This window comes from Symphalangus syndactylus, chromosome 8 (assembly GCF_028878055.3).
Source record: "Symphalangus syndactylus isolate Jambi chromosome 8, NHGRI_mSymSyn1-v2.1_pri, whole genome shotgun sequence".
NCBI lineage: Eukaryota > Metazoa > Chordata > Mammalia > Primates > Hylobatidae > Symphalangus > Symphalangus syndactylus.
Window position 1 is genome coordinate 95,059,393 of NC_072430.2, and position 26,846 is coordinate 95,086,238.

Consider the following 26,846-nt stretch of genomic DNA (forward strand, 5'->3'; position numbering starts at 1 on the left):
TTTAAATGCAATATAGCATTAGTGGTTTTTCTGGGAGGAGGACTTTTCCTATTGGTTATACTAGAAGTATTTGAATAAAAACTTTTCTCTCAATTTTTTTGGTTGTTTTTCCATTTGGTAACTTAAAAAAAAGTGCAACCCTATTTGTAGGTTATTTCTGCTTTCTGAGGAGGAATGTTGTTATTCACTATGTAACTCTCATTTTATCTGTTGTTGCCTAAATAATAGGAAAAACATTGCTAAACCAAATGAAGAATATCATCATATTGCTTTAGAATAAAACTGTTAATCTCAGTAGTATTTATATTAAACAGAATGACAGTGATACAGAAATTCACCTTAACTGGTTTCTGAGGGGATTACGTTTTCAGAAGGAATTTTGTATATTTCCACAGCATGATCCAAATTATAGTACAAATTATAGAGGCTCCATGTATTGTAGGTCAAATATAGTACTTTACATTTTTATGTTTAATTAAATCTGCCATTCATATTCTGGAGATTCCTGAATATATTTTAGAAGTTTTAAAACTATTTGAAAGGGGAAATACTGTTGTTTACATGAATTTGTATTAATCTGTGGGATTTTTAAATGAAGTTCTTTTAGAATTAGTTAATAAGGAGTTCCAGTATAATGATATATTCAATATGTGTAACAGTTTATGATTAATTGCTTTTAAAGATTTTTTTAAAAAATTCATTTGAAGCAGAGAGAGGAGACTTAAAATACCTGGTGATCTTGAATTATGTATAAATTATTCATTGATCTATTCCTTGGACACAAAAGAACCCCTAAAATTTTTGCTGCCCTAGAATTGGTAAAGTATAACATACTTTAGTTCTTCAATTTGATTTTCAAGATTTGTAGTTTCTGTTACCACTCCCATTCACTACCAGGACTGCCAGGGTAAGAGAGTAACTAACAATATTGGGGGAACTCCGGAAAAGTGAAACCAAGAATATTAGATTTCATGTGGAATTTAACTTTAAAGCACTTTGCAAAAGTTATTATAAGGAAGGATTGTATTTTTAAATTGTTTTTGACTTAAAAGAAGTAATGCACTTCTCATATTGAGCAGTTTATGGAACAGTTTTATTTAGTTCACTGTGGTGCAATTTTTAGTTTTGAGAATCTGTTTTACTATTCATCTGTAAAAGTTTTGGTTTTTCTCCTAGATGGCCTTGAAAATGCTAGAAAGCATTTTTTAAAGGTATATGATCAGTATACTTAACGTGTGATTTCTTCTCAATTCCTTCTCTACCATTTTATATTAAATGTTATATTTGCATTGTATAATAAAACCAAAACCAGATGTTGGAGATGTAGCATAAATGGAAATTTGTTACCATGCATGATGGCCTTACTCTCAGATTTTCACTTAGACTTATTGAGAATGGACTTACTCGGTCTTTTCTCTGTCATGTAGTTCAAGGGCAAAATTATACATAAACATACACTCAAGTATATCCAAGTTCAACTATTTTTCTTTTATTTCAAATTGTAACAAAGTTAAAAACCTTTGTTTCTTACATTGCTTAGAAATGGAAGGAATTTAATTAGAAATGGAAGGAATTTAATTGGGTTGGGGGAAGTTCTTTTATTTTACACCCCAACCTCCAGCTAGTAGTTTATTAATCTGAATACCATAAAATGCACATGACTTTGAGAAATTTAGAAAACTACTCTAAGAGGATCTGAGGCAATATTTATCCAACATGAAACAGAGCGGGTGAAATGTGATGTTTCTTAGAGTTCTTAACTTTTTAAATAGTAATAGAAAAGGTACTTATTTTTAAAATAGTATGTTAAGTAGACTGATTATAAATGCTTATTTAACAAAGTGATCTTGTTACTATGGTCTTAAAATGTTTTCTGTTTCTATTTTATGAACATAGCAGAGGAAGAGAATTTAAGTTGACTTTGTTTACCATTTCTATTTTGTAGATTGTAGATCTACTTTAGTAATTTTTGTAAGTTGTAGCTAATAGAGATTTTTTAAATATGCCATGTATAGAAAACCTGTTTTCATAAAAAAACTTTATAATGGCTTCCTGATTCATTAACCTTTAACCAAAACGAATAGGATACTAATTAGCACTTGGATTGCATTGCTTTTTTGGCGGAATCTGTGGGTTTTTTTTTTTTTTTTTTTTGTAAATTTCATTCAACAATAAATTACAGAATACTTATTATTGAAAACCATCATGTATTGCTTTAAAAAAAAAGTTATAATCTTGCCCTCAAAAGGCAAGTTTTAGAAACAGGTGAGCTGGTGCCAACTGCTTCTGTCGGTTAATCTTGTAACATTTTTACTATACTTTTAACTCTAAATCTCATTTACTAATTATGGAATTTTTTTTAAGAAAAATTATATACCACATCTCAATGGCAAAGAATAATTTATTGTATTTTTAAGCCATATTTCAATATCTGAGGATATGATTTTTCTATACATAGCATGATTAAAAATAATAGTATTTTTTCATTAGGTATTTAACCTTGTTAAAACACTTTCAGTCCTTAAAACCACAGATAATTAAAATTATCTATTTGGAAGGCTTAGCTTTTGAAAGAAAAAATTCTTACCCAAAATAGTTTTTAAATTTCTGTTTTCATATTACATTTCTGGTGATTTATGTTTATATAATAAAAATCTCCTCTGCCCAGCAATTATATTTGGAATCCTGAGCTATAATGAAATTTGTATTCTGTAAAGAGCCGAAGGCTTTCTTTTGTTTTTAAAACATAGTCCAACCTTTCTAGAATTTTGATGTACTTTTATTTACCATAATCTTATATATTTTTTAGAATCACAGATTTGAATTTGAAAGTAATCTTCAATGTTATCTGGTACAGACTCCCACCCCACTCAGCCCCCTTTTCCAGGTTTCCTAGCACTTTGCTTTTTCTATTAGCATATTTATGTTTTTTTCTCTTTTGAGGGGGTTGGTCTGTTTTGTGTCTTGTTAGGATGGACTTTCTGTTTGTGGTTTAGTTTTAATGAGAGAAGCGTAATTGGTGGTAGTTAATGTGACTATAAGTTATTTGGCAGATGGTACCATCAGCATTTATTAAAACTAATTGTATTTTTCTAGTAAGCAGTCTTATGTCCCAGTTGTTAAAAATTAGTAAAGTTAGAAGTAAACGTTAAAGTTATACAGTAGTTCTAAAAATAAAACATTACCCTGCAATGTTTGAAAGAAAGAAACTGTAGCAGAAATGTAACTCTAAAAATAAATGTTACATCACTGGCTTTTTAAAATACATTCCTTTGAGGTTAGATTAAATATATAAGTAAAAAGATTTTAATTAAATAAAAGACTATTCAAGTTCTAAACAAATGGTTTCTTAAGAAAAATTTGTTTTGTTTGCATGTTAGCTTTTTGAAAACGTGCAAAACATCTAGCTACTTCCCTTGTTTATTTTACCGACATTTGGATCTGTGAGTGGCCCGCAAGGTTCCTAATTTGTCTGTTTATTTACTCTGTCTATAGTACATATTGTCTTCAGTATCAATCTCCATTTCGTAGTTCTGGAGTTTTAATATTTATGAAGCACTATGTATATCGAGTTCTTGAAATATGTTAACTTTTGAAAGGCTTTGTTGACTTACAAAATGTTGAAACTTAAATATTGTTGCTCTCAAAATATTATAGTATTGGTTTCTTAATTCTGAAAATTTAAACTGCCTGAGTAGCTCTTCTCCCCAGAAGTTTTCAATATAAACTCATTCAATATAAATTCTGCTTGCTTTTATATTATGCATTCCAAAATAAAAATGATGAAATATTAGTATCAGTTACACAAATGTAACTACTCACGTTTGAACCATTTTATTGTAAAATTCAAATTTCAATTATGATAATCAGTCTCTTGCTGAACTTCTTTTTAGATCTAGATTAGAATTATAAATTTTTGTTATTTTATATGTGCCTTTCACAAATCATCACAAAGGGGCAATTTACAAAGATTCTTTTGAGAGGACAGCTTAAAACTTAATCCTTAAGGCTTGACTTTCTTCTGTTGAATGAGATTGATATCTAAAACCATGGTATAAATTATTAATTGAATTCCACCCAAGTTCTATTGTTCTTTCTCACAGTCATTCCAAATTAAAGATTTTAGTTGAAAAACTCAGAATATATTATCTAAATTTCAAATATTCTATTTTTTATTCTTTCATATCATAATTTATTTGGGGCCAAAATGAGGGTAATTTAAAAAATTATATCAAAGTTACTCAGGAAATGAGTTTTCAGTTCCACATCTTTATATATGTTCACTTCCAAATCTTTTGATGTTTACATTTGCCATTGTAGTTTAATTTTCTTTAAAAAGTTAAAAAGAAAACCACACATGAAATGTAAAAGTCCAAATTTCTCTTCTTCAGTATAATATAGCTTATTCTTTATTTATTATTTTACTTAGATCCTTGAAGTATATGCATCATTGATCCAGGTCTGTGCACAAGATTTATAATGTAAATAAAGAATGAACTAAATAATACTGTTTGAGATGAATATTTGAATTGAGATGAATAAATGTTACATCTAATGCACAATGAAACTTCATTGACATCTGATGAAATTACAGTACAAGTGATTTTGTTAACATTCCATGGTGACTAATACTATTAATCCTTTTTAATCATACCAATAAAATATTTCTGCCTTAATGTCTCTTTACTGGACTATGAAGAAACAATTCTGCCGTTAAAGGATAACCAAAAAAAAAAAAAACTTCCACCTATCTGAATGCCCTTATTCTCTCAAGTTAGCAGTTTTATTGTAAACGTACCCACTTTAAGTTGCTCTACTTCTCTTCTAGAACTGCTTTTGTAGTAAGTGTAAATTTGTAGTCAGATAACTCATTGCTTTTATGAAGTTGCTTTCTCGCTTGTGTTACTGTAAGAAAGTGGCTGAAGTCCAGGATTCTTCTGGCTTCCTGGTTTCCATTTCAATATTTTCAATCCCTGTTTTACTTAGTTAGCAAACTTTTTTTTTTTTTTTAAATGCCTTCTAAATAGGAATTTTGTTCTTCTCATGTTGTTTTCTTCTCTTCATTTCTGGTACCCAACCAATATCCAAGATCAGATCCCTCTATGTAAATGAAAATGTATAACCTTTAAAATTATTTTCTTTTGGTCTTTTTTTCTACCAAGTAAGAACTAAAAAAGATTACCATCCCCCTCAGCATTTCACTAGAAACAGCACACAAACAGAATTAGTTCAAGATATTTAGCTAATTAAATTTGAGCAGTTCAGATCTATATAAATTAACCTTAGCATTATTCCCGTGCTTTATTATTCACTGATTGGTTCTTATTCAACTAATGTTTATTTCTTGCCTAATATGTGCCAGAAATTGTGAAGTGTTTTGGATATGCAGTGAGTAGTTAATGAGACAAGTATGATCCAACTTGTGTTTGCAGTTAAACAGGGATACAGATACTGAATAAAATACTAACAATAATTAAAATGGTAATAAGTGATTTGTTAATACTGATGCATGTAGATATAATTCATTTTAAATGTTACAAAATAAGTGAGTTACAAAATGGTATATGCCATATGATGCTATTTTTGTACATCTATAATAGACGTTATGAGACACAAATATGCAATATAGTTACTAATAAAACTGTAAGAACATGAACACCAACCTCTAGATAAAGCTTACTGCCAGGAGGGAATGGAATGGATGCAGAGCATGGTTAGCTGTATCTTTAGTGTTTCATTTCTTTAAAAAATATTTCAGCAAATATAATGATAATAAATGACAGAAAAGTAAAAAAATGCTAGGAGAGGGTACAATAAGAAGACCTCGTTTTGTCTGGGTGGTTAAATATGGTTGGTTTTCACTGGAAGGTAATACAGTGTGTAAGTTTTGAAGGAGTCAGAGGAAATACGGAATAGCGTTAATAGGCTAGTCTGACCTGAAGGCCCCAGAACAGGAAGGAGTTTAGGACATTTGAGAAGGGGAAAGGCAAATGCGCTGAAAGAAGACTGAGGTGAGGTGGATGGAGATTGGCCGTGGATGACTCTTAGAGATGGGACCATATTATGTAGAGTGGGCCTTCTCATATTTCAGTGTACATCAGAATTGTTAGAGTGTCTTAATTTTAAAATACAGCTAGCTTCCTGGGGCCCAGTCCTGCAGTTTGATTCAAAAATCTAAATGTTTAATGTGCACCCCAGGTGCTTCTGCTGTAGGTTGTCCTCAGGTCACAGTTTGGGAGACATTTCTGAAAGGTCTTATATACCATATTAAGAATTTTGGACTTTATTCAGAGTTCAGTGTGAAACTTTGAAGACTTTTTTTTTTTTTTTATGAGACAGAGTCTTGCTCTGTCTCCCAGGCTGCAGTGCAGTGGAGTGATCTTGGCTCACTGCAAGCTCCGCCTCCCGGGTTCACGCCATTCTCCTGCCTCAGCCTCCCGAGTAGCTGGGATTACAGGGGCCTGCCTCCACGCCTGGCTAATTTTTTGTATTTTTTTAGTAGAGACGGGGTTTCGCCATGTTAGCCAGATGGTCTCAATCTCCTGACCTCGTGATCTGCCTGCCTCGGTCTCCCAAAGTGCTGGGATTACAGGCGTGAGCCACCGCACCTGGCCGAAACTTTGAAGACTTTAAAAAAGGGGAGAGAATGATTTGGTTTTTAAATACTGCTCTGTGGAGAATGGATTAAAGAGAGAGAAAGTTGAAGTTCTGGACTCGAGATGTGTTGGTGGCTTGGACTAGAGGTGAGAGAAGTAGGTAAATAAGAGATGTGTTTAAGAAATAGGATTGGCAGCACTTGGTGTTAGTTTTTGGTGGGTGAAAAAGAATGCGATATCAAGTTGACTACCAGATTTTTAGTATGAGCAACAGGGCCAAAGCTGCTGCATTAACTAAGATGGAGAACACTGGAAAAGCAAACCTTGGGAGTATGGGAAGAAATTAGTTTAATTTTGGCTATTGTAATGAAGGATCTGTTTGTGGATATCAGGAGATTGATTGACAGTGCTTTAAACATATGGGAGTTATTTTTCTAATATAACAAAAAGTCTCAGGGACTATTAGGGAAACCAACCAGGGCTAGTGCCATCAGTAAGGTAAACTTCTGTTACACAAGCCTTAGTGTGTTGATCTTAGAAATCATTCCTATCAACTTAGAGTTGCAAGGTGGCTGTTTCATCTTTAGCCTCACCTGTATGGCCAAAGTGGGAGAAAAAAAAGAGAAAAGAGTGATACCTAAATCTAAAGAAAGAAGCTTTACTGGAAACTCACTTGACGCTCATTGACCAGACTAACTACAAGGGAATCTAGGAAAGTGTTTTTAATTGGACACAATACTACCTTTAACAAATCGAGGTTCTGTTAGTATGGAAGGGGTGGGTAGTGGATAATGGATAGACAACTATCAGTATGTAGAAGCTAGCTAATGTTTGAGATATTTGTGAGATATCTAAGTAGTGATGTTGAGTAAGCAGTCAGATTTAGGCCTAAAACTTAGGAGAGCAGTGTAAGTTGGAGCTATAATTTTGTGAGTGGTCAGTATGAAGAGTAGTATTTGAAGCTGGGGTGGTGTGTGAGATTGCTTAAGGTGATAGTATAAAGTGATAAGGAAAGTGTATCAAAGACAGAACCCTAAGAAACCATCATTTTAAAGGTAAGATAGAGTAGGAGAGGCTTCCACTAGGGAAAGGTGGCCAGAGAAGGGAAAATCCAGCATAGTGCAATATCAGGAGTCAAGGAAAGAGTATTTTAAGGAGTTTGGAGCATTGAACTGTAGGAAAGCATAGATAATTTAGTAAGATGAGGGCTTTATATTTACACGATGTCATTTCTAAATTTTTTTTTTAGATAGAACAATTGCTTCATTTTTTAGTGTCTTAAAAATACGCTTTTTCCAGCAATTTTCAGTATTATATGTTGGAGGAGCCTGCTATGTAATTTGAATAATAAAGTGGCTATGAAAGTGCCTTGAAAAGTTACAGCATTAGAGAAACATACTGTTATTAACACCTCTTCTGTGAGTATGCTCCATAAAGCACGCATGTTGAACGTTTCACAATAGAAAAAACGTGAAATAAACATTGAAGAATATAGGGAGTTAAGTAAGGCTCTCTGGAGACCAGTGAAAATGAGGGATTTCTTTTCTAACATTAAAGCAATTAGTAAAGATTGTGTTAGTATTGTGGGTTGGAATAACTATAGAAAACTCAAGTCCGTGTGCCTGGCTTTGTTATAGTAGCAGGATTTGAGGCATGCTAAGAGAAATAGGACCTTAAACTCTGAATTGAAACCATAATTCTTCCTGTATAAATGCTAAAACTACGTTGTTTCACAGCAGGGAGAGAACCCCATCTATTTTCAGGGACCTTGTTTGTATTTATTTATTTTTAATTTACACAAAATGGTGTCTTTGTAAGAATATTTTGATTCCAATGGCCTGGATTTTTTTTCTTTAATATGTGTATTTGGTGATGAATTTCTTCTCTTCCTGTCTTAAATTCGCTTTTAAGTTCTTTGACTTTTGGGTTTTATGTATTTGTTTTTTAAATGTAGCACTTTATCATTCCAGAAATGTGGAACCTTGTCCTCTATCCTAACACACTAATGTAATATTCACTAATGTCCATGAACTTTTACAAATAGTTTTTTGTATAATAGTGGGAGAAGACCAGAAAGATAGTGAATGGGAAACTTTGATAGTTGTCTGTGCAATACAAATATGCTTAAGATCTGCAGTTTTGTTCTTTGGAGGAGTAGCTGTCTTTGTCCTTGTTCATTGCTATTTTTCTTCTATTCTGCTTTCTGGCTTATTGATTAGGAGTGCTGTTTTTCAGACCACACAAAGATATATTGTTAACTACTTTTATAATTGGATATATAAAGAGGGATGCTTATGACCTCATTGGTATCTTTTTAGACCATTCATTGGTGTTTACTGGAATAATATGCCACTGAGAAAAGAAGTTATTTATTTGCTGCCAGTGGCGTAACAGTCATATTTGCTTTTATTCACATTCACCCAACTCACATTTCATTTTTAAAGATTTAAATGCAAAGAATAAATATCTTAACAGTTTCTGTTTGTCGTTTGTGATATTGATATATCAAGTTGAATTATTTCTTTTGTTCTTTTATTTTCCTTTCATTTAAAAAACCCCTTTGGGTAGCACCTCAATATAAAATTAGTATCTCTGATTTTCTATAAATTGTTTCTTTGTTATTTTCTGATTTCCTATCACAACATATTTCTGTCTTGGTATTGTATTATTGAGGAAGTCCCAGGTTTTGTTAGAAAATCGCTTGGCCCAGTAGATAGTTAGTAGTTTCAGGCACTGGCCTGGCATCTTCCAGACTGGGTTTGAGCCCTTGTTCTTCCACTTACCAGCTCTGATACCTTGCTTAAGTTATTTAAATGTTTCCTATCCTTTAATAACAGAAATAATATTTGGAGCACTTAGCTGAGTTGAGAGAGTAGGTGCTTCATATTAACTGTTTTGTTGTAGGTAATATATAATCTTTAATTTTTTGTCTTCATAGGTTGTCAGATTTTTTGACATGATTATGACTTTTCAGTTTACAAATGAGTGAAATTATTTCAGATTAAACTAGTCATTGAAAAATTTTGAGGCTAGGCATGGTGGCTCACACATGTAATCCCAGCACTTTGGGAGGGTGTCAGGAGGATTGCTTGAGCCCAGTAGTTCGAGACCAGCCTGGGCAACATAGTGAGACCCCGTCTCTACAAAAAAATAACAAAGAAATCAGCTGGGTTTGGTGGCACATGCTTGTTGTCCCAGCTATTCGGGAGGCTGAGTTGGGAGGATCAGTTGAGCTTGGGAGGTCAAGGCTGCAGTGAGCCATGATTGCGCCACGGCACTCCAGTCTAGGCAACAGAGCGAGAGCCTGTCTCAAAAAAAAAAAAAAAAAAAAAAAAAAAAATTGAAAGTTGTATGCTTTTAAGGGAGTTTATTACTTAGCAAAGTCGAGAACAGAATGCAGTTCTTGGAGGTACCATTTTGAGATTGTATTTTTAAAGTGAAATTTCTGTAAAACAGAGCTTCTTTCCTTTATAGTAAAATTTACTATTTGATTTATTCCTATTGAAATTACTATATGAGAACCTCCTGCATTTGTGTAAGTTTGGAAATATGGGCATGAATTTATGGAATTGCTATTCCTATAAAGGAATATTCCCCAACCCTCTGAATCATATCAGTTTGGATTAGTTTTGTCTATATATAGTATATTAATAACTGTGTCTCAGTAAATCTTTGGAAAGCTTAGGACTATGTGGCCTCATACTCAGACTGTGTAATTATAAAAGTACTATAGTTTTTTTTACACATCCTTACAAATATTAAGCTCAGTAGCAAAGGAAAGAGGAAATATCTTTGATCACATACACATTACACAGGTTTATTTTTACCCTTGGGCAAGGTGATTAATTTACATATGATGGCAACTTAAAATTTTTCTTTAGCCACAGTATAATAGGTAGTATGCTTCAATTTGACCTTAAGAAAATATAAAAGCAGGCTGAAAGCTTATTTTCATTTAAAGACTATAATCGGCCAAGTTGGAGTGAAGCCTTTAAAACAAAATTGGATCTGGAGTCATGATGGTTTATTTAACAGATGAAGAAAAGTATCTGTTCCATGACAACAGATACTGTAGTGAGCTGGAAATGAGAGCAGCTTATCTCAAACTAGAGGTGGTAGAAACAGAAGGATGTTTTTTCAGTTACCTGCTTTTTTTTTTTTTTTTTTTAATTAAAGCAGTTCCAAACAGGCTGAATTCATGTTTATATGAAGACAGAAACTAAAGATGAAAAACAGAGGAAATTTTGGTTTGGCAGTTGGAAATAGAGTTAGAAATTAAATAGTTGAAGTAAAGTGTAAAACCAGTGAACCAATTTTTCCTCCATCTCTCCCTCCCTCTATCTTCTCCCTTTCTTCCTTTTCTCCCCTCCCGCTTTGGTCCCATCTAGGCGTCCTTCCAATATTTAGTAAAGAACTTTTATGGATTAGAGCTAAATTGATATTTAATCCGTTGGTTTCCTTCTGTGCTTTGGATAACAATCTGAGATCTATTAAGGACTCACATCATCATGGTCTAGTTGTACAGAATTGGGAATCCAGATACCTGAGTTCTACTCAAGCTCCATCACTAATTCATATGCTATGTGACCTTGAGCCAGGGTCCTTAATCTCAATGGGAGTAATAAATAAAATATATCTATCAACATATTTTATAAAGCCTGTCAGGGATTTTTAAAAACTGTAACTGTGTAAAATGTTGAATGTTTTAGGGTCGTCCACTATATAAATACAGAGTAATGTGAGTATATAATTCTAATAATTGCTACTTACTCATAAGTACAGAATTATTAGGGCATTTACAGAAGTCACACAACCTTTAAACAAGCTCAAACTGAGTAGGATAATGATAGGATTAAAGACTTAGGAATGCCATGTTTTAGATGTGTAAAACTGATACCCTCCCCACCTGCTTCTAGCTGTTTTGGAAAAAAGTGAGATTTGCTATGCCAAGCATGCCAGTGTTAAGTGAACTCATGTGAACTGTAACATTTTTTTTCCCACTGTTGTCATGACTTTGTACAAATAAACTAAGATAAGATTGTCTGGTTCGGGCAGATTCTGACAAAGAGACTTGATAAGAAAAATGCAGTAGTGCTGGAAAATCTACAAGATGAAGGGGAAACTGTTAACATTTAATTTGTAAATTTTAATGGCTATCTGCCCAGGTGCAGTGTCTCTTTGCCATGGGGAGGCATACATTAAACATCAGAGCCCTTAGTTTAATAGCTATTATTGCGGCTGTGTATAGACTGTTTCTTTATAGTAAGGAATTATTTATCAAAACACAGCTTCCATGCCTCTGGCATTTGCTGTTAACTCATTATTTTCTGGACTTTGGCCTCCTTGATAGGTATTTTAAAATCAGTGTAACTCAAGTATCCAGTAGGGAAGAGCTTCAATCAATGGTTAGCACACCTACATCCTTTGCAAGAATTGGTATGGAGGTGGATGACTGATCTAGAGTGCCCCTCTCCTTCAGTTTGTTTGCTATGATAGGCATTCCAGAGGGTGTGTCAGCTTAGTTGGAAATACTCATGGCACTCTTTAACAGACCAGGAAGCAGACTGTCCCTAAATGAAATACTCCATCTGTTGTCTCAAAAGTGTTAAACTAGTTTCATTTTCTTTTGTGGCATTCTACCCACAGCTCATTTCATAATTTATGTAAACTTAAAAGTATAGGGGGCTGTTGATGCTAGAAAGAAGAGGCATTTGTGGTTTTGCTTTTAAATAGTGCCTGTGCGTGGGCTGCCTCCTAGTGCTTTTCTGTTTTGGAGAGAATTACACTCACTTTGTGTTCAAGCACCTATCTTCTGGTTTGGACTAAATTCAGCTCTACAGCTAGCCTTTTGTTTTCATGGGAAGACTACCAAACTTCCATGTTAGTCTTTAATAATTTTGTTAAGGCAAGCTAATGTTTTTCCCTTCTGATTAGTTACAAAGCCTTTGTGCATTAAAGTTTCCTGATTTTTTTTCTCATGCTTGTGAATAACAATATACTCTGAATAAACCAAGTATATTCTAAAATCTTCTATTTTGGGCCTTATTAATAAGAAATGGACTTTTAGAACGTTTGAATTATTGAATAATTAAGTGACTAAGTGCCACACACATAATAAAATCTCTTCAAATGAGCATGGTCTAAATTCAGAATTTTAAAGGGGAGTGTTTAGTTCTTATATTCAGTCACTGAAACAGATGAGGCTTTATTGCTTAGAAGTACCAAAATAGTTTTAAAAATAAAAACTATGGGTAATTAATATATTAATGGTATATACAGGGGAATTTGGATTTTTCTTAGTGGTGGGGGAAGTAAGACACACAAATGCTCCATGTGGTCATGTGTTATAGTGCCATAGTGCGGCAAAGGTAGACGGAGATTACTTTTGATTTAAGAGATTAGAGCAGAGTTCACAGGAATGAGTAAGAATAACATATCAGTGAGAAATGGGTGGGGAAAAATGATTTCAGGAGAATGGTATGCACTATGGGAGGAAGCAGGAGGTAGATCCAGGGTTGTGGTGGGAGTGGAGGTATCTAATTGACTCTGTCCCTGGCACATGCTGTCACAGGGCACCTTGTGGGCAGCTGGCAATAAGCTACATAGATAATGAATGCTGGGCTGGGATGGCCTGGGGAAGACTGGCAGCAAGGAAGGGACTTTCGGGCTAGTCTTTGGGGGAAGGGAAGGATTTGATTAGGAATCTGGGTGTTCTTAAAGAGAAGAGCATAGACACCAAGACAAAAACAAGGGCAGTAAGACAGACCAATTTTGCTCTATTGAGGTTGAGAAGAAGAATTAAGTTAGCTGGACTGAAGAACCTTGAATACAAGGCTAAAGAACTTAAATGGTATCAGGAATGATTTTGGGTTTCTTGATACTGCCCTGCTTAGAAACCTTTAGTGATTAGAGCAATGTTTTGAGAATATGATTAGAAGTATGTGGAGAGGTTTTGGAGGTTGGAAGAAGGACCAGAAGCAGAGGCACCAGTTAACGATTGAATAAATCTTGTAATGATATTCAAAGATGTAAAAGTTAAGGGAGATGGGCTGGGCACAGGGGCTCACACCTGTAATCCCTACATTTTGGAAGGCTGAGGCAGGCGGATTGCTTGAGGTCGGGAGTTTGGGACCAGCCTGGCCAACCTCATCTCTACCAAAAACTACAAAAATTAGATTAGTGGTGGCACATGCCTGTAATCCCAGCTACTCCAGAGGCTGAGGTGGGAGAATCACTTGAACCTGGGAGGCGAAGGTTGTATGAGCCGAGATCCTGCCAGTGCACTCCAGCCTGGGCAACAGAGTGAGACCTTGTCTCAAAAAAAAAATGCAGGGTTGGGGGCTGATAGAGGAATTAATTTTACAATTTAATACCCAAAATTGAATATTTGATGCCTTGAGGGAGAATTTTCACTTAGTCAATAGATAGTTAATGAGCACCTATTACATGTGATAGACACTGAGTTTACGGTGGGGAACAGAAAGACAAGTGGTCTCTGCCCACATGGAGCCTACATTTAATGAGAGAGACAAAAAAGTATATATAAAAATATATATACTTTATATATAGTTATATGTAATTATATATAACAAATATAGTTAAAAGTATATAGTTAACACTATATATATATATATATATATATATATATATGAAGGGAAAAAGCAAGGTAAGGGATAAGGAGTGATGAAAAGAGGGGAGTATTTTAGAGTCTTGAGAGAACATTTGAGTGGAGACCTACCCAAAGGGAGGGGGAGAGGGAGCCTCCTGACTGCCTGGGGACAGAGCATCTCTAGCAGCCGGTTGTAGGCCTTAAGTGCCTGAGACCAGCAAGACGTTCTGGCTGGAGTAGAGCTGGAAAGGGAAGAGTGGTAGAAATGATATGTGCAATGTAACCAGGAATAGAGCCTTTAGGGTCCTGAAAGCTGTGGTAAAGAGTTTGATTTTACTTTAGATATGATGGAAAGGCACAGGAGTTCCTTGATGTTTTTAAAAGATCCCTATGACAGCAGAGGTGAGAAGGTGGTGGCTCAGATGAGGCCTAAGGCAATAGTGATAGAGGTGGTGAGAAGTGGTAGGATTCCAAACATATTTTGCAGGTAAAGCAAAGACGATTTATTGATGAGCTAGATGTGGGCTGTGAGAGAAAGAATAGAATCAAGGAATACCCTCCATGATCTGTATGGTGAATTTGTCTGAATTAGAAAAAGCTAATTCTGTCTCTGGCCAGAAGCAGAAGCACTTCTTCTCAGCACCACTGGGTAAAGAAGCTCCCTTCCTCCCAGCACATGTACCTGGGTGCTAGGACACCTTGGTGGGAAGAGCGTGGGCTGGCAACCCGTGTTGGCCCTGTGGCCAGGCATCCTTGTGAAGGACTCAACCTGTATAAGTGACTGCAGCAGCACTGGATGACTCCTGAGTTTGTGGCCTGAGCAAGTGGATGAATTGTAGTGTCATCCCCAAACTGGGGAGACTAGAAGAGGAGCTGACTGTGAGTGGCAGAAGACAGGGCAAAGCAAATTCCATTTTGGGTATAAGTCTGAGATGCCCATTAAAAGTCCTGGAAGCAATGTCAAGTAGGCATATGGCTATGAACTGTAGCCAGGGTGGGAAGCCGGCAGGACTGTTGCTGTTTTTGAGTTTGAAATGACTATCAAGTGGAGCTGTGGGACTGGAGCTTAGGAGCAAAGATTTAGATTAAAGATGGGGAAGTCAGTCTGCGCAGAGGAATAGATGAATCCTTTGAGGGATATTATATTGAAAAACAAGAAGATTGGACTGCCTTGGGAGTATTATTCGGCAGTGGAAAGTGGGTAATGAATCTGCAAAGCAGCAAACAGGAAGAAGATCAGGGTGATGCAGCAGCATGGAAGGCAAGTCATGAGAGGGTGAAGGGTGCTGGGGAGATCTGAAGGAATCGGGGCCTAGGAAGCTCCTGGAGCTTTGGAGAGCACTATTTAGAGGTAACAACGAGTGTGAAGGTAATTTTCAGGGAATTAAAAATATACTTTCAGGAAATATGCGCTGAAGGGAGAATAATAGGGTCAAGTGTTGGTTTTTAAAAATAAGATGAAATTGTGTCTGTTTTAAGGTAAACTGAGGGAACCAATGAAAGAGGAAAAGTTAAAGATGCTAGAAACAAAGGGAATCAGTGAGGGAACGAGAGCAGGGCATCTGGAGGAGAAGTGTTTGAAGGAATAGATAAATAGTAGTCTCAAAAATGAGGAAGATTTTACTTTGAGCAATGAAAACGTTTTTTATCTTTTCAGCAAAGTTGTAGTTAGGATCTTCTGTCCGTTTTTAGGGGTCTCCACTGGTATTAAAGGCCTGAAGAAAGTATGGCGGGAACCAACAAGAAAAAAAAATTGTCAAGCAGTAATGAGAGACCAGGTGGAAATATGGAGAATAATCTGTAATAGCCAGTCAGTATTCTGTGGCCCAAGAGCAAAAAGGGAATTGAAAATTCAGACTTGACCCCATTAAAAAAGAAGGACGTTAAGAACACCTGAAACAGTGGTTTATAACCCAGAAGAGTGCATATCAAAGTCACCTGGAGACTTTAAACAAAATTATGGGCTGAGCATGGTGGCTCATGCCTGTAATCCCAACAGTTTGGGAGGCCAAGGCAGAAGGACTGCTTAAGGCCAGGAGTTCAAGACCAGCCTGGCCAACATAGTGAGACCCCATCTCTATAAAAAACAACAAACTCTATGCATTTTACCTCCTTTCCCTAAAATAGATTGAGGTGTAGGAGTAGGACAACAAGAAATGAGAGAGATGTTTATGTATGTTTTTAGAACATTCTGGGTGATGCTTTTCAGTTCTTTGTTCCACTCCCATTCCCATTCCACTCCCATTCCCATTAAGAAAACTGTTCTGGACTCTGGGCAGGAGTAGAAAAGGATGGCTGGGAGGGAAGCTAAAGGACTAAGGGGAAAGTTTTTTGAAGTGGTATCAACACAAATAGTAATAGTAGTATTTTGGGGGTATGCTCAGCTAGTTAAGTTCCTGTACTGTAGACCTTTACAGAGTCTTTCATATGCTCATGAATCTCCAAGAGGGGGATTTAATATTTTAAGATCATATACAAACACAGGATCCTTATTTTCATGGACCATCTTATGGACTAGTTTCTGCAAATTACACTTTGAAAATGCTGAATTCGAGAACCGCAGCAATGGTCAGTTCCAGTTAATTTGGAAAGTTCATGGGTTTTGGAAGGGGGAAGCCATACTGGAAAGGGAGAATGTCCAGGTTAAGATCTTGAAGCACAGTTCCAGGCTGTGGCTTTGTTGGTGGAGAGCCGGGTTACTTTCCGTTCCCCAGTTAAACTTGTTTTCTACCATTGAGTCCAGTATCAGTTGAGTCATCAATATGAATGTCGAAGTTGCAAAGTGTAAGACAAAATGGGGAATTTATGAAGTATTTACAAATATTCTATGATCAATAGTTTAATTTCTCATAGATAGGGATGAAGTCTTTATGAAAGCAGACCAAAATCCAATGGCTTTTCAGATAACTAGACTTTTCCTCTTAACTATAAGAAAAGGAAAGTGGGTAACTGTCAAAAGTAGATACACTTTGGAATCTTGGTGACTTAATATTTTGGAGTTGAGAAACTTTTAAACACAGCAGTGTCATAAGTTCTGAGAATGACCCAATTTGTACCACCTGGGCATTGAACTGAAGGCTGTCTTTCCAGTGAAGTAAAGTTTAAGGTGACAGTTAACACTGAATGTTCTCTCTTAGATTTGCAAAGAAGCCAGTGATTAGTGAGGATAGTGATTCTTGGCAGGGATTAGACATTTATATAGCATGATTTAATTTTTAATATTGTGAATTTTATCAGCATACAAACTTCCTCACAATTTTGAGACATAGAAAATGGGAAGGCTTCTAAACAATTTTCAGTTGCCCCAACTATATGAGTTTCACAAAATTCCATTCTTTTCTGCCAAGTGATATTATTCCATTCCTTCCCTCATGTATCTTATCTTTATTATTGAATTTTCCCTCACAATCCACTGTTAAAAGAAGAAAGTATCACACACGTGGGTTCTTTTGGCTATGGAAGTGTCCTTGAGATAACTTTTTGCACGTGACTCAGCTGAAGTGTTCAAAGCACATAGAAATCACTTGCCAGTGACAGGTGGACGTTGTGTGTGTTTGTTTTCCCCTATGGATGCCTAAACTTTCTTTTCTTCACAGGTAAAGTCAGTGATAAATCTTTTGTTTGCTGCATATACTGGAGATGTGTCTGCACTTCGAAGGTATGTTTACAGGATGGATTAGCATGCACTTTACGGATATTTATGAAGTTGCTTCTGGGCGAGCAGTCATTTTAAGGTTAAAGTCTCACTTCTCTTTCCCTTTGATAAAAATGACCCCAACAAAATTTTTATTAAATAGGCACTTCCAGTGCCTTAGGCCTGCTTTCCAATCTTGTCCTCTTCTGCCTCCTATAAAAAAGACCATATCTCTGTTTCCCCAAGTAGTAACTGTTCAGCTAATCTGGCTAATTAGTATCAGTGGCTTACTGGAATTGGACAGTGCCTTCTCACTCCCTGTCTACCCTCCATTCCCAATCTTTGGTGTGTGTGTGTGTGGGAAGCAGCTGGGGGGTTTGGTGTCCAGCAGATCATCAGGATTAGTAAGGCCATATACTGCTGTATACCTGAGGTCTTTTGTATAGAGTTGTAACTTATTTTCTTTTTTCTTATTTTTCTCCCATTAATACCTCAAACAACTGATTTTCAAAGTGGAAAAATGTCTGTGCTTCCTCCCATGTTTTAAAGTCTGACAAGTACTAGTAGACTGTGAAATGTTTAAGAATGGGAGTCTTAGTAAAACATACGACTTTATTATAGGGATTAGTTTCTTGCCCTTCTGAGACATAAACCTTGGTACAGTTGTGCCATAATTCTTGAGTTGTGAACAATACTGCAATAAAGTTTAATTCTGTGAGAGATGGTTAACATTTAATCTTACCTAAAAAAAGCAAAGCTGAGGAAGAGAGGTGAAGTGGCATCTACCCAAAACACCCGGGTACTAGTCAATAAGGTCGGTAGTTCCCATTAATGAGCCTGATGAAGGATGGCACCTGTCTGATGGGGCCTGAAATGAACTGATGGAGTGAATGTTACCAGTGTGAATTAAATTTGCTTTATATATAATAAATAGCTGTGCTTACACATTTTCAGATTTGCTTTGTCAGCCATGGACATGGAACAGCGGGACTATGATTCTAGAACAGCACTCCATGTAGCTGCTGCAGAGGGTAATACAGGAACAACTCCTATCTATTTTCTTTCCAGATTTAATTTCTACTTAGTACTAAAATCTGCTCTTTTTTTGGGGGTGGGACGGTATAGGTCATGTTGAAGTTGTTAAATTTTTGCTGGAAGCCTGCAAAGTAAACCCTTTCCCCAAGGACAGGTGAGCACTTATGTTACTTTCTAAATATGTCAGTATTTTATTATGCAGGACTGTAATATTCAAGTGATTATAATATTTAAACCTACTAAGACATTCTTGAACCTGCTATGATACCTTGTTTCCACTAGATAGGTAATTCTGTCTCCCATATCCTGTTTTCTTATCTAAGAATGGTGTCTTATTTAGAAATTTTCAGGTTAATTTGACTATTAGTCAATACACTGTATGAACAAAACAACTTTTTTTTTGCATTTGGGAAGAGAGAATTGGAATTTTATCCTCATGGATTTTTTTATTATTATTATACTTTAGGTTTTAGGGTACATGTGCACAATGTGCAGGTTTGTTACATATGTATCCATGTGCCATGTTGGTTTGCTGCACCCATTAACTCGTCATTTAGCATTAGGTATATCTCCTAATGCTGTCCCTCCCCCCTCCCCCTACCCCCCACCCCACAACAGTCCCCGGAGTGTGATGTTCCCCTTTCTGTTTCCATGAGTTCTCATTGTTCAATTCCCACCTATGAGTGAGAACATGCGGTGTTTGGTTTTTTGTCCTTGCGATAGTTTACTGAGAATGATGGTTTCCAGTTTCATCCATGTCCCTACAAAGGACATGAACTCATCATTTTTTATGGCTGCATAGTATTCCATGGTGTATAAAAATTCTTTTTAAATTACCCTTTAAGTTCTGGGATACATGTGCAGAACGTGCAGGTTTGTTACATAGGTATACAAGTGCCATGGTGGTTTGCTGCACCCATCAACCCGTCATCTACATTAGATATTTCTCCTAATGCTATCCCTCCCTTACCCCCGACCCCCCAACAGGCCCTGGTGTGTGATGTTCCCCTACCTGTGTCCATGTGTTCTCACTGTTCAACTCCCACTTATGAGGGAGAACATGAAGTGTTTGGTTTTCTGTTCTTGTGTTAGTTTGCTGAGAATGATGGTTTCCAGCTTCATCCATGTCCCTGCAAAGGACATGAACTCATCCTTTTTTATGATTGCATAGTATTCCATGGTGTATATGTGCCACATTTTCTTTATCGAGTCTATCATCGATGGGCATTTGGGTTAGTTCCAAGTCTTTGCTATTGTGAACAGTGCCACAATAAACATACATGTGCATGTGCCTTTATAGTAGAATGATTTATAATCCTTTGGGTATATACCCAGTAATGGGATTACTGGGTCAAATGGTATTTCTGGTTCTAGATCCTTGAGGAATCACCACACTGTCTTCCACAATGGTTGAACTAATTTACACTCCCACTCCCACTAACAGTGTAAAAGCATTCCTATTTCTCCACATCCTCTCCAGCATCTGTTGTTTCCTGACTTTTTAATGATCACCATTCTAACTGGTGTGAGATGGTATCTCATTGTGATTTTGATTTGCATTTCTCTAATGACCAGTGATGATGATATTTTTTTCACATTTGTTGGCTGCATAAATGTCTTGAGAAGGTCTGTTCATATCCTTCACCCACTTTTTGATGGGGTTGTTTTTTTGTTGTAAATTTGCTTAACTTCCTTGTAGATTCTGGATATTAGCCCTTTCTCACATGGATAGATTGCAAAAATTTTCTCCCATTCTGTAGGTTGTCTGTTCACCCTGATGATAGTTTCTTTTGCTGTGCAGAAGCTCTTTAGTTTAATTAGATCCCATTTATCAATTTTGGCTTTTGTTGCCATTGCTTTTGGTGTTTTGGTCATGAAGTCTTTGCCCATGCCTATGTCCTGAAAGGTATTGCCTAGGTTTTCTTCTAGGGTTTTTATGGTTTTAGGTCTTATGTTTAAGTCTTTAAGCCATCTTGAGTTAATTTTTGTATAAGGTGAAAGGAAGGGGTCCAGGTTCAGTTTTCTGCATATGGCTAGCCAGTTTTCCCAACACCTTTCCCTATTGCTTGTTTTTGTCAGGTTTGTCAAAGATCAGATAGTTGTGGATGTGTGCTATTACTTCTGAGGCCTCAGTTCTTTTCCATTGGTCTATATATCTATTTTGGTATCAGTACCGTATTGTTTTGGTTACTGTAGTCTTGTAGTATAGTTTGAAGTCAGGTAGCGTGATGCCTCCAGCCTTCTTTTTGCTTAGGATCGTCTTAGCTATGTGGGCTCTTTTTTGGTTATGTATGAAATTTAAAGTTTTTTTTTTTCTAATTCTGTGAAGAAAGTCAATGGTAGCTTGATGGGGATAGCATTGAATCTATAAATTACTTTGGGTTGTATGGCCATTTTCATGATATTGATTCTTCTATCCATGAGCATGGAATGTTTTTCCATTTGTTGTGTCCTCTCTTTATTTCCTTGAGCAGTGGTTTGTAGTTCTCCTTGAAGAGGTCCTTCACATCCCTTGTAAGTTGGATTCCTAGGTATTTTATTCTCTTTGTAGCAGTTGTGAAAGGGAGTTCACTCATGATTTGGCTGTTTGTCTATTATTGGTGTATAGGAATGCTTGTGATTTTTGCACATTGATTTTGTATCTTGAGACTTTGCTGAAGTTGCTTATCAGCTTAAGGAGATTTTGGGCTGAGATGATGGGGTTTTCTAAATATACAATCATGTCATCTGCAAACACAGACAATTTGACTTCCTCTCTTCCTATTTGAATACTTTTCTCTTTCTTTCTTTCTCTTTTTTTTTCTTTCTCTTCTTTCTTTCGTTTTCTTTGTCTTTCTTTCCTTTCCTCTCTTTCTCTCTCTCTCTCTTTCTTTCGAGACAGAGTCTTGCTCTGTCAGCCAGGCTGGAGTGCAGTGGCAAGACCTCAGCTCACTGCAACCTTCGTCTCCCAGGCTCAACCAATTCTCCTGCCTCAGCCTCCCGAGTAGCTGGGATTACAGGTGTGTGCCCACCACAGTCGGCTAATTTTTGTATTTTTAGTAGAGATGGGGTTTCACCATGTTGGCCAGGCTGCTCTCGAACTCCTGACCTCAGGTAATCCACCCGCCTTGGCCTCCCAAAGTGCTGGGATTACAGGCATGAGCCACTGCGCCTGGCCCCTTTCTTTCTCTTGCCTGATTGCCCTAGCCAGAACTTCCAATACTATGTTGAATAGGAGTGGTCACAGAGGGCATCCTTGTGCCAGTTTTCAAAGGGAATGCTTCCAGTTTTTTGCCCATCCAGTATATTGGCTGTGGGTTTGTCATAAATAGCTCTTATTATTTTGAGATACGTTCCATCAATACCTAGTTTATTGAGAGTTTTTAGCATGAAGCCGTGTTGAAATTTGTCGAAGGCCTTTTCTGCATCTATTGAGATAATCGTGGTTTTTGTCATTGGTTCTGTTTATGTGATGGATTACGTTTATTGATTTGCGTATGTTGAACCAGCTTTGCATCCCAGGGATGAAGCCGACTTGATGGTGGTGAATAAGCTTTTTGATGTACTGCTAGATTCGGTTTGCCAGTATTTTATTGAGGATTTTCGCATCGATGTTCATCAGGGATATTGGCCTGAAATTTTCTTTGTTGTGTCTCTGCCAGGTTTTGGTATCAAGATGATGCTGGCCTCATAAAATGCATTAGGGAGGATTCCTTCTTTTTCTATTGTTTGGAATAGATTCAGAAGGAATGGTACCAGCTCCTCTTTGTACCTCTGGTAGAATTTGACTGTCAATCAGTCTGGTCCTGGACTTTTTTCGGTTAGTAGACTATTAATTACTGCCTCAATTTCAGAACTTGTTATTGGTCTATTCAGGGATTTGACTTCTTCCTGGTTTAGACTTGGGAGGGTGTATGTGTCCAGGAATTTATCAATTTCTTCTAGATTTTCTAGTTTATTTGTGTAGAGGTGTTTACAGTATTCTCTGATGGTAGTTTGTATTTCTTTGGGATCAGTGGTGATATCCCCTTTATCAATTTTTATTGCGTCTATTTGATTCTTCTCTCTTATTACTCTTGCTAGCGGTCTATTTTGTTGATCTTTTCAAAAAACCAGCTCCTGGATTCACTGATTGTTTGAAGGGTTTTTCGTGTCTCTGTCTCCTTCAGTTCTGCTCTTAGTTATTTCCCGTCTTCTGCTAGCTTTTGAATTTGTTTGCTCGTTTCTCTAGCTTTTTTAATTGTGATGTTAGGGTGTCAATTTTAGATCTTTCCTGCTTAATCTTGTGGGCATTTAGTACTATAAATTTCCTTCTAAACACTGCTTTAGCTGTGTCCCAGAGATTCTGGTACGTTGTGTCTTTTGTCTCATTAGTTCCAAAGAACTTATTTATTTCTGCTTTAATTTTGTTATTTACCCAGTAGTCATTCAGGAGCAGGTTGTTCAGTTTCCATGTAGCTGTACGGTTTTGAGTTGAGTTTCTTAATCCTGAGTTCTAATTTGATTGCACTGTGGTCTGAAAAACTGTTATGACTTTTGTTCTTTTGCATTTGCTGAGGAGTGTTTTACTTCCAATTATGTGGCCAATTTTAGAATAAGTGCGATGTGGTGCTGAGAAGAATGTATATTCTATTGACTTGGGGTGGAGAGTTCTGTAGATGTCTATTAGGTCTGCTTGGTCCAGAGCTGAGTTCAAGTCCTGAATATCCTTGTTAATTTTCTGTCCGTTGATCTGACAGTGGGGTGTTAAAGTCTCCCACTATTATTGTGTGGGAGTCTAAGTCTCTTTGTAGGTCTCTAAGAACTTGCTTTATGAATCTGGGTGCTCCTGTGTTGGGTGCATATATATTTAGGATAGTTAGCTCTTCTTGTTGCATTGATCCCTTTACCATTATGTAATGCCCTTCTTTGTCTCTTTTGATCTTTGTCGGTTTAAAGTCTGTTTTATCAGAGACTAGCATTGCAACCCCTGCTTTTTTTTTGCTTTCCATTTGCTTGGTAAATATTCCCCTATCCCTCTATTTTGAGCCTATGTGTGTCATTGCACGTGAGATGGGTCTCCTGAATACAGCAGACCAATGGGTTTTGACTCTATCAAATTTGCCATTCTGTGTCTTTTAATTGGGGCATTTAGCCCATTTACATTTAAGATTAATATTGTTATATGTGAATTTGATTCTGTCATTATGATGCTAGCTGGTTATTTTGCCCTTTAGTTGATGCAGTTTCTTCATAGTGTCGATGGTCTTTACAATTTTATATGTTTTTGCAGTTGCTGGTACCCCTCGTGGAGTTTTTAACAACCCGGGGTAGACAAGTCAAACCTTTAGAGAAGCATAAACTTTAAGATGATAACACTGAATGTTCTCTCTTAAGATTTGCAAAGAAGCCAGTGATTGGTGAGGACAGTGATTGTTGGCAGGGATTCGATATTTATGCAGCCTGATTTTGTTTTTAATAATAATGTGAATTTTATCAACATACAAACTTACAATATTGAGACATACAAAATGCGAAGGCTTCTAAACAAGCTAAAATGTATAAGAAAACTGTTAACTCTGAAATGATTGTATTGGAGTTTGTTGAAATTTCTGCATTTGGTTGGAATCAGTTTTAGAAGGCTTCATGGAAGTTAAATTTTAATCAGTGCTTTGGGGAAGAGAGGAGACTGAAGGCACAGAATGAAAAGAAGGGCATTCTATCTATAGTGGGAAAAATATGCCTAGAATATATTCTGCTCCTCTCCTCTCTCTCCTGGTCGACATAGCAAACTGCTATTCATCCTGCAACAAATGATGTCAACAAAGTGGTCAGGGAAGGGATAAGAATGCAGCCTACACATATACATGTACAGTAAACTCTAGATTCATATCCTTGGACATTATGTACTGGAGTAGAGTGTATGAGTCAATGAGTAATGAGAATAAAAGTTTAGAATGGGAAAAAAACCATACTTGATGGTGGTTTGATATGTATTAGGAGTTTGGATTCATTTGAGAACCGGGAGCTGTATTAAGTTTGGAGCAAGTTGATTACTCTTTAGCTATATTGCCTTTCTGTTTATTAAGCTTTAACTTTTTTTTTTTTTTTTTTTTTTTGAGACTGGGTCTTGCCTTGCCACTCAGGCTGAAGTGCAAGTGGCATGATCATAGTTCACTGCAGCCTTAACTTCCCAGGCTCAAGCGATCCTCCCACCTCAACCTCCTGAGTAGCTGCAATCACAGGCACACACCACCATGCCTGGCTAATTTATTTATTTATTTTTTATTTTCTGTAGAGGCAGAATCTTACTATGTTGCCCAGGCTGGTCTCCAACTCCTGGGCTCAAGCAATCCTCCCACCTCAGCCTCCCAAAGTGTTGGGATTACAGGCATGAGCCACTGAGCCTGGCCAACTATCTTTTTTAAAAGTAGGGCTTGAGTTTTTTTGGTTCAGCTCTTGGCTTGCAAGAAATGCAGAAAAGTTGTCAGTGTCTGACAAATGTTAGCAATTTTGTAAGTTTGCTAACACTTTGGTTATCTAACTTTATTCCTATAGTTGTAAAAACGCACCATGATTAAAAACTCCTTTATTGGCAGTATTCTAAAACCTCATGTTAGGGTGACAATCATCTTCTTCCCTTTCCCCAAATTTTAATACCCATCCCAGGTTTCTAGAGCAAGAAATTGAAGAGCATTTTCCTTCTGTGTTTATAATCCCAACTAAAACACTACGTAATATATGTTGGACATATTACTGTGCTTTGTATATGTATTAATTTTTTTTGCCCTAAATTGGCCTCTAGGAATGTGAAAGTAGATGTACCCACCTGATAAGAAAAAATGAGCTAAGTAACTTGATAACTGGGCATTCAACAAGTCTTCTCCTCTATTTCATAGAATCAGTGTCACCTTCAATTGTAATAGGTTTGCACAAAATTTGTGAATTCTTGAGATAGAGTCTTGCTCTGTTGCCCAGGCTGGAGTGCAGTGGCGTGATCTCGTTCACTGCAACCTCTGCCTCCCAGTTTCAAGCAATTCTCCTGCCTCGGCCGCCTGAGTTGCTGGGATTACAGGCGTGTGCCACCACGCCCAGCTAATTTTTGTATTTTTAGTAGAGAGGGGTTTCACCATGTTGGCCATTCTGGTCTTGAACTCCTGGCCTCAAGTGATGCGCCCACCTTGGCCTCCCAAAGTGATAGGATTACAGGCATGAGCCACTGTGCCTGGCTGAAATTAGTGTATTCTTTAAAGTTTGTATTTTTCATTAATTCACAGAAGAATAATTGTAAAAAAGGTAACACACAGTTGACATTCCATTTTTCCAGAAAGCAGATAATTACATACTGTAGAGGATGACTCAAAAGTCTGTTTCAAGCCACTGACTTCCTAAACTAATGAAGGCCTATTCAAAGTCACTTAATTCAGTTTTTTTTTTTTTTTTTTTTTGAGAAATAGAGATACATGTAAAGTTTTACTTACCTGATTTTAAAAACAGGCTACCAAAATTTACCCAAATATATTTAAAAATGAGACTGTTTTAAAAACCTTTTGTTTCCATATTGTGACTTCACTAAGCGGGTAAAAAGTTCAGGACAGAGATGGAAAGGAAAGAAGGAAACAGGAAGAAGTGAAACTAGGAAGGTGGTGCCAGTGGCACATGGATGAAGAAAGAGATCATTAGCCATGGAGAATTTTGTAATGTAAGTAGAGAGAGAGATTGGGTAGGAAGACAGGCTTCACAGTTTGTAAACTGTAAGGGAACTACGCATCATACCCTGTCATTGACTAGGGCTGTGAGTTATGTAGTGCTGTCTCCTCTTGCAAAAGACATACCACTTCTGGCAAGTGATTAACCACTTCTGGCAACTCTTCATTTCTTCTTATCCTCGAATATTCATCTACATCACTCTAAACAGCACAGCCCCAGAAGCATGGAAAGGGGAGTTATTAGTATGGAAAGGGGAGTTACTCTTCTGGTGTAGTGGTCCGATTGAGTCCATGGCTTCCCAGCC

The 26,846-nt window shown here is 36.7% G+C and overlaps 1 protein-coding gene across 2 annotated transcripts in view; it reads left to right on the plus strand.

Moving 5' to 3' along the window:
* GLS (glutaminase) overlaps positions 1 to 26,846 on the plus strand; it is an 86,051-nt gene that overhangs the window by 55,945 nt on the left and 3,260 nt on the right. For both annotated transcript variants that reach the window (XM_055290049.2, XM_055290052.2), the window contains 3 exons: positions 17,802 to 17,863; positions 18,794 to 18,870; positions 18,965 to 19,028. In XM_055290049.2, coding sequence (XP_055146024.1) covers positions 17,802 to 17,863; positions 18,794 to 18,870; positions 18,965 to 19,028 — 203 coding nt within the window. The remainder of the gene's footprint in view (positions 1 to 17,801; positions 17,864 to 18,793; positions 18,871 to 18,964; positions 19,029 to 26,846) is intronic.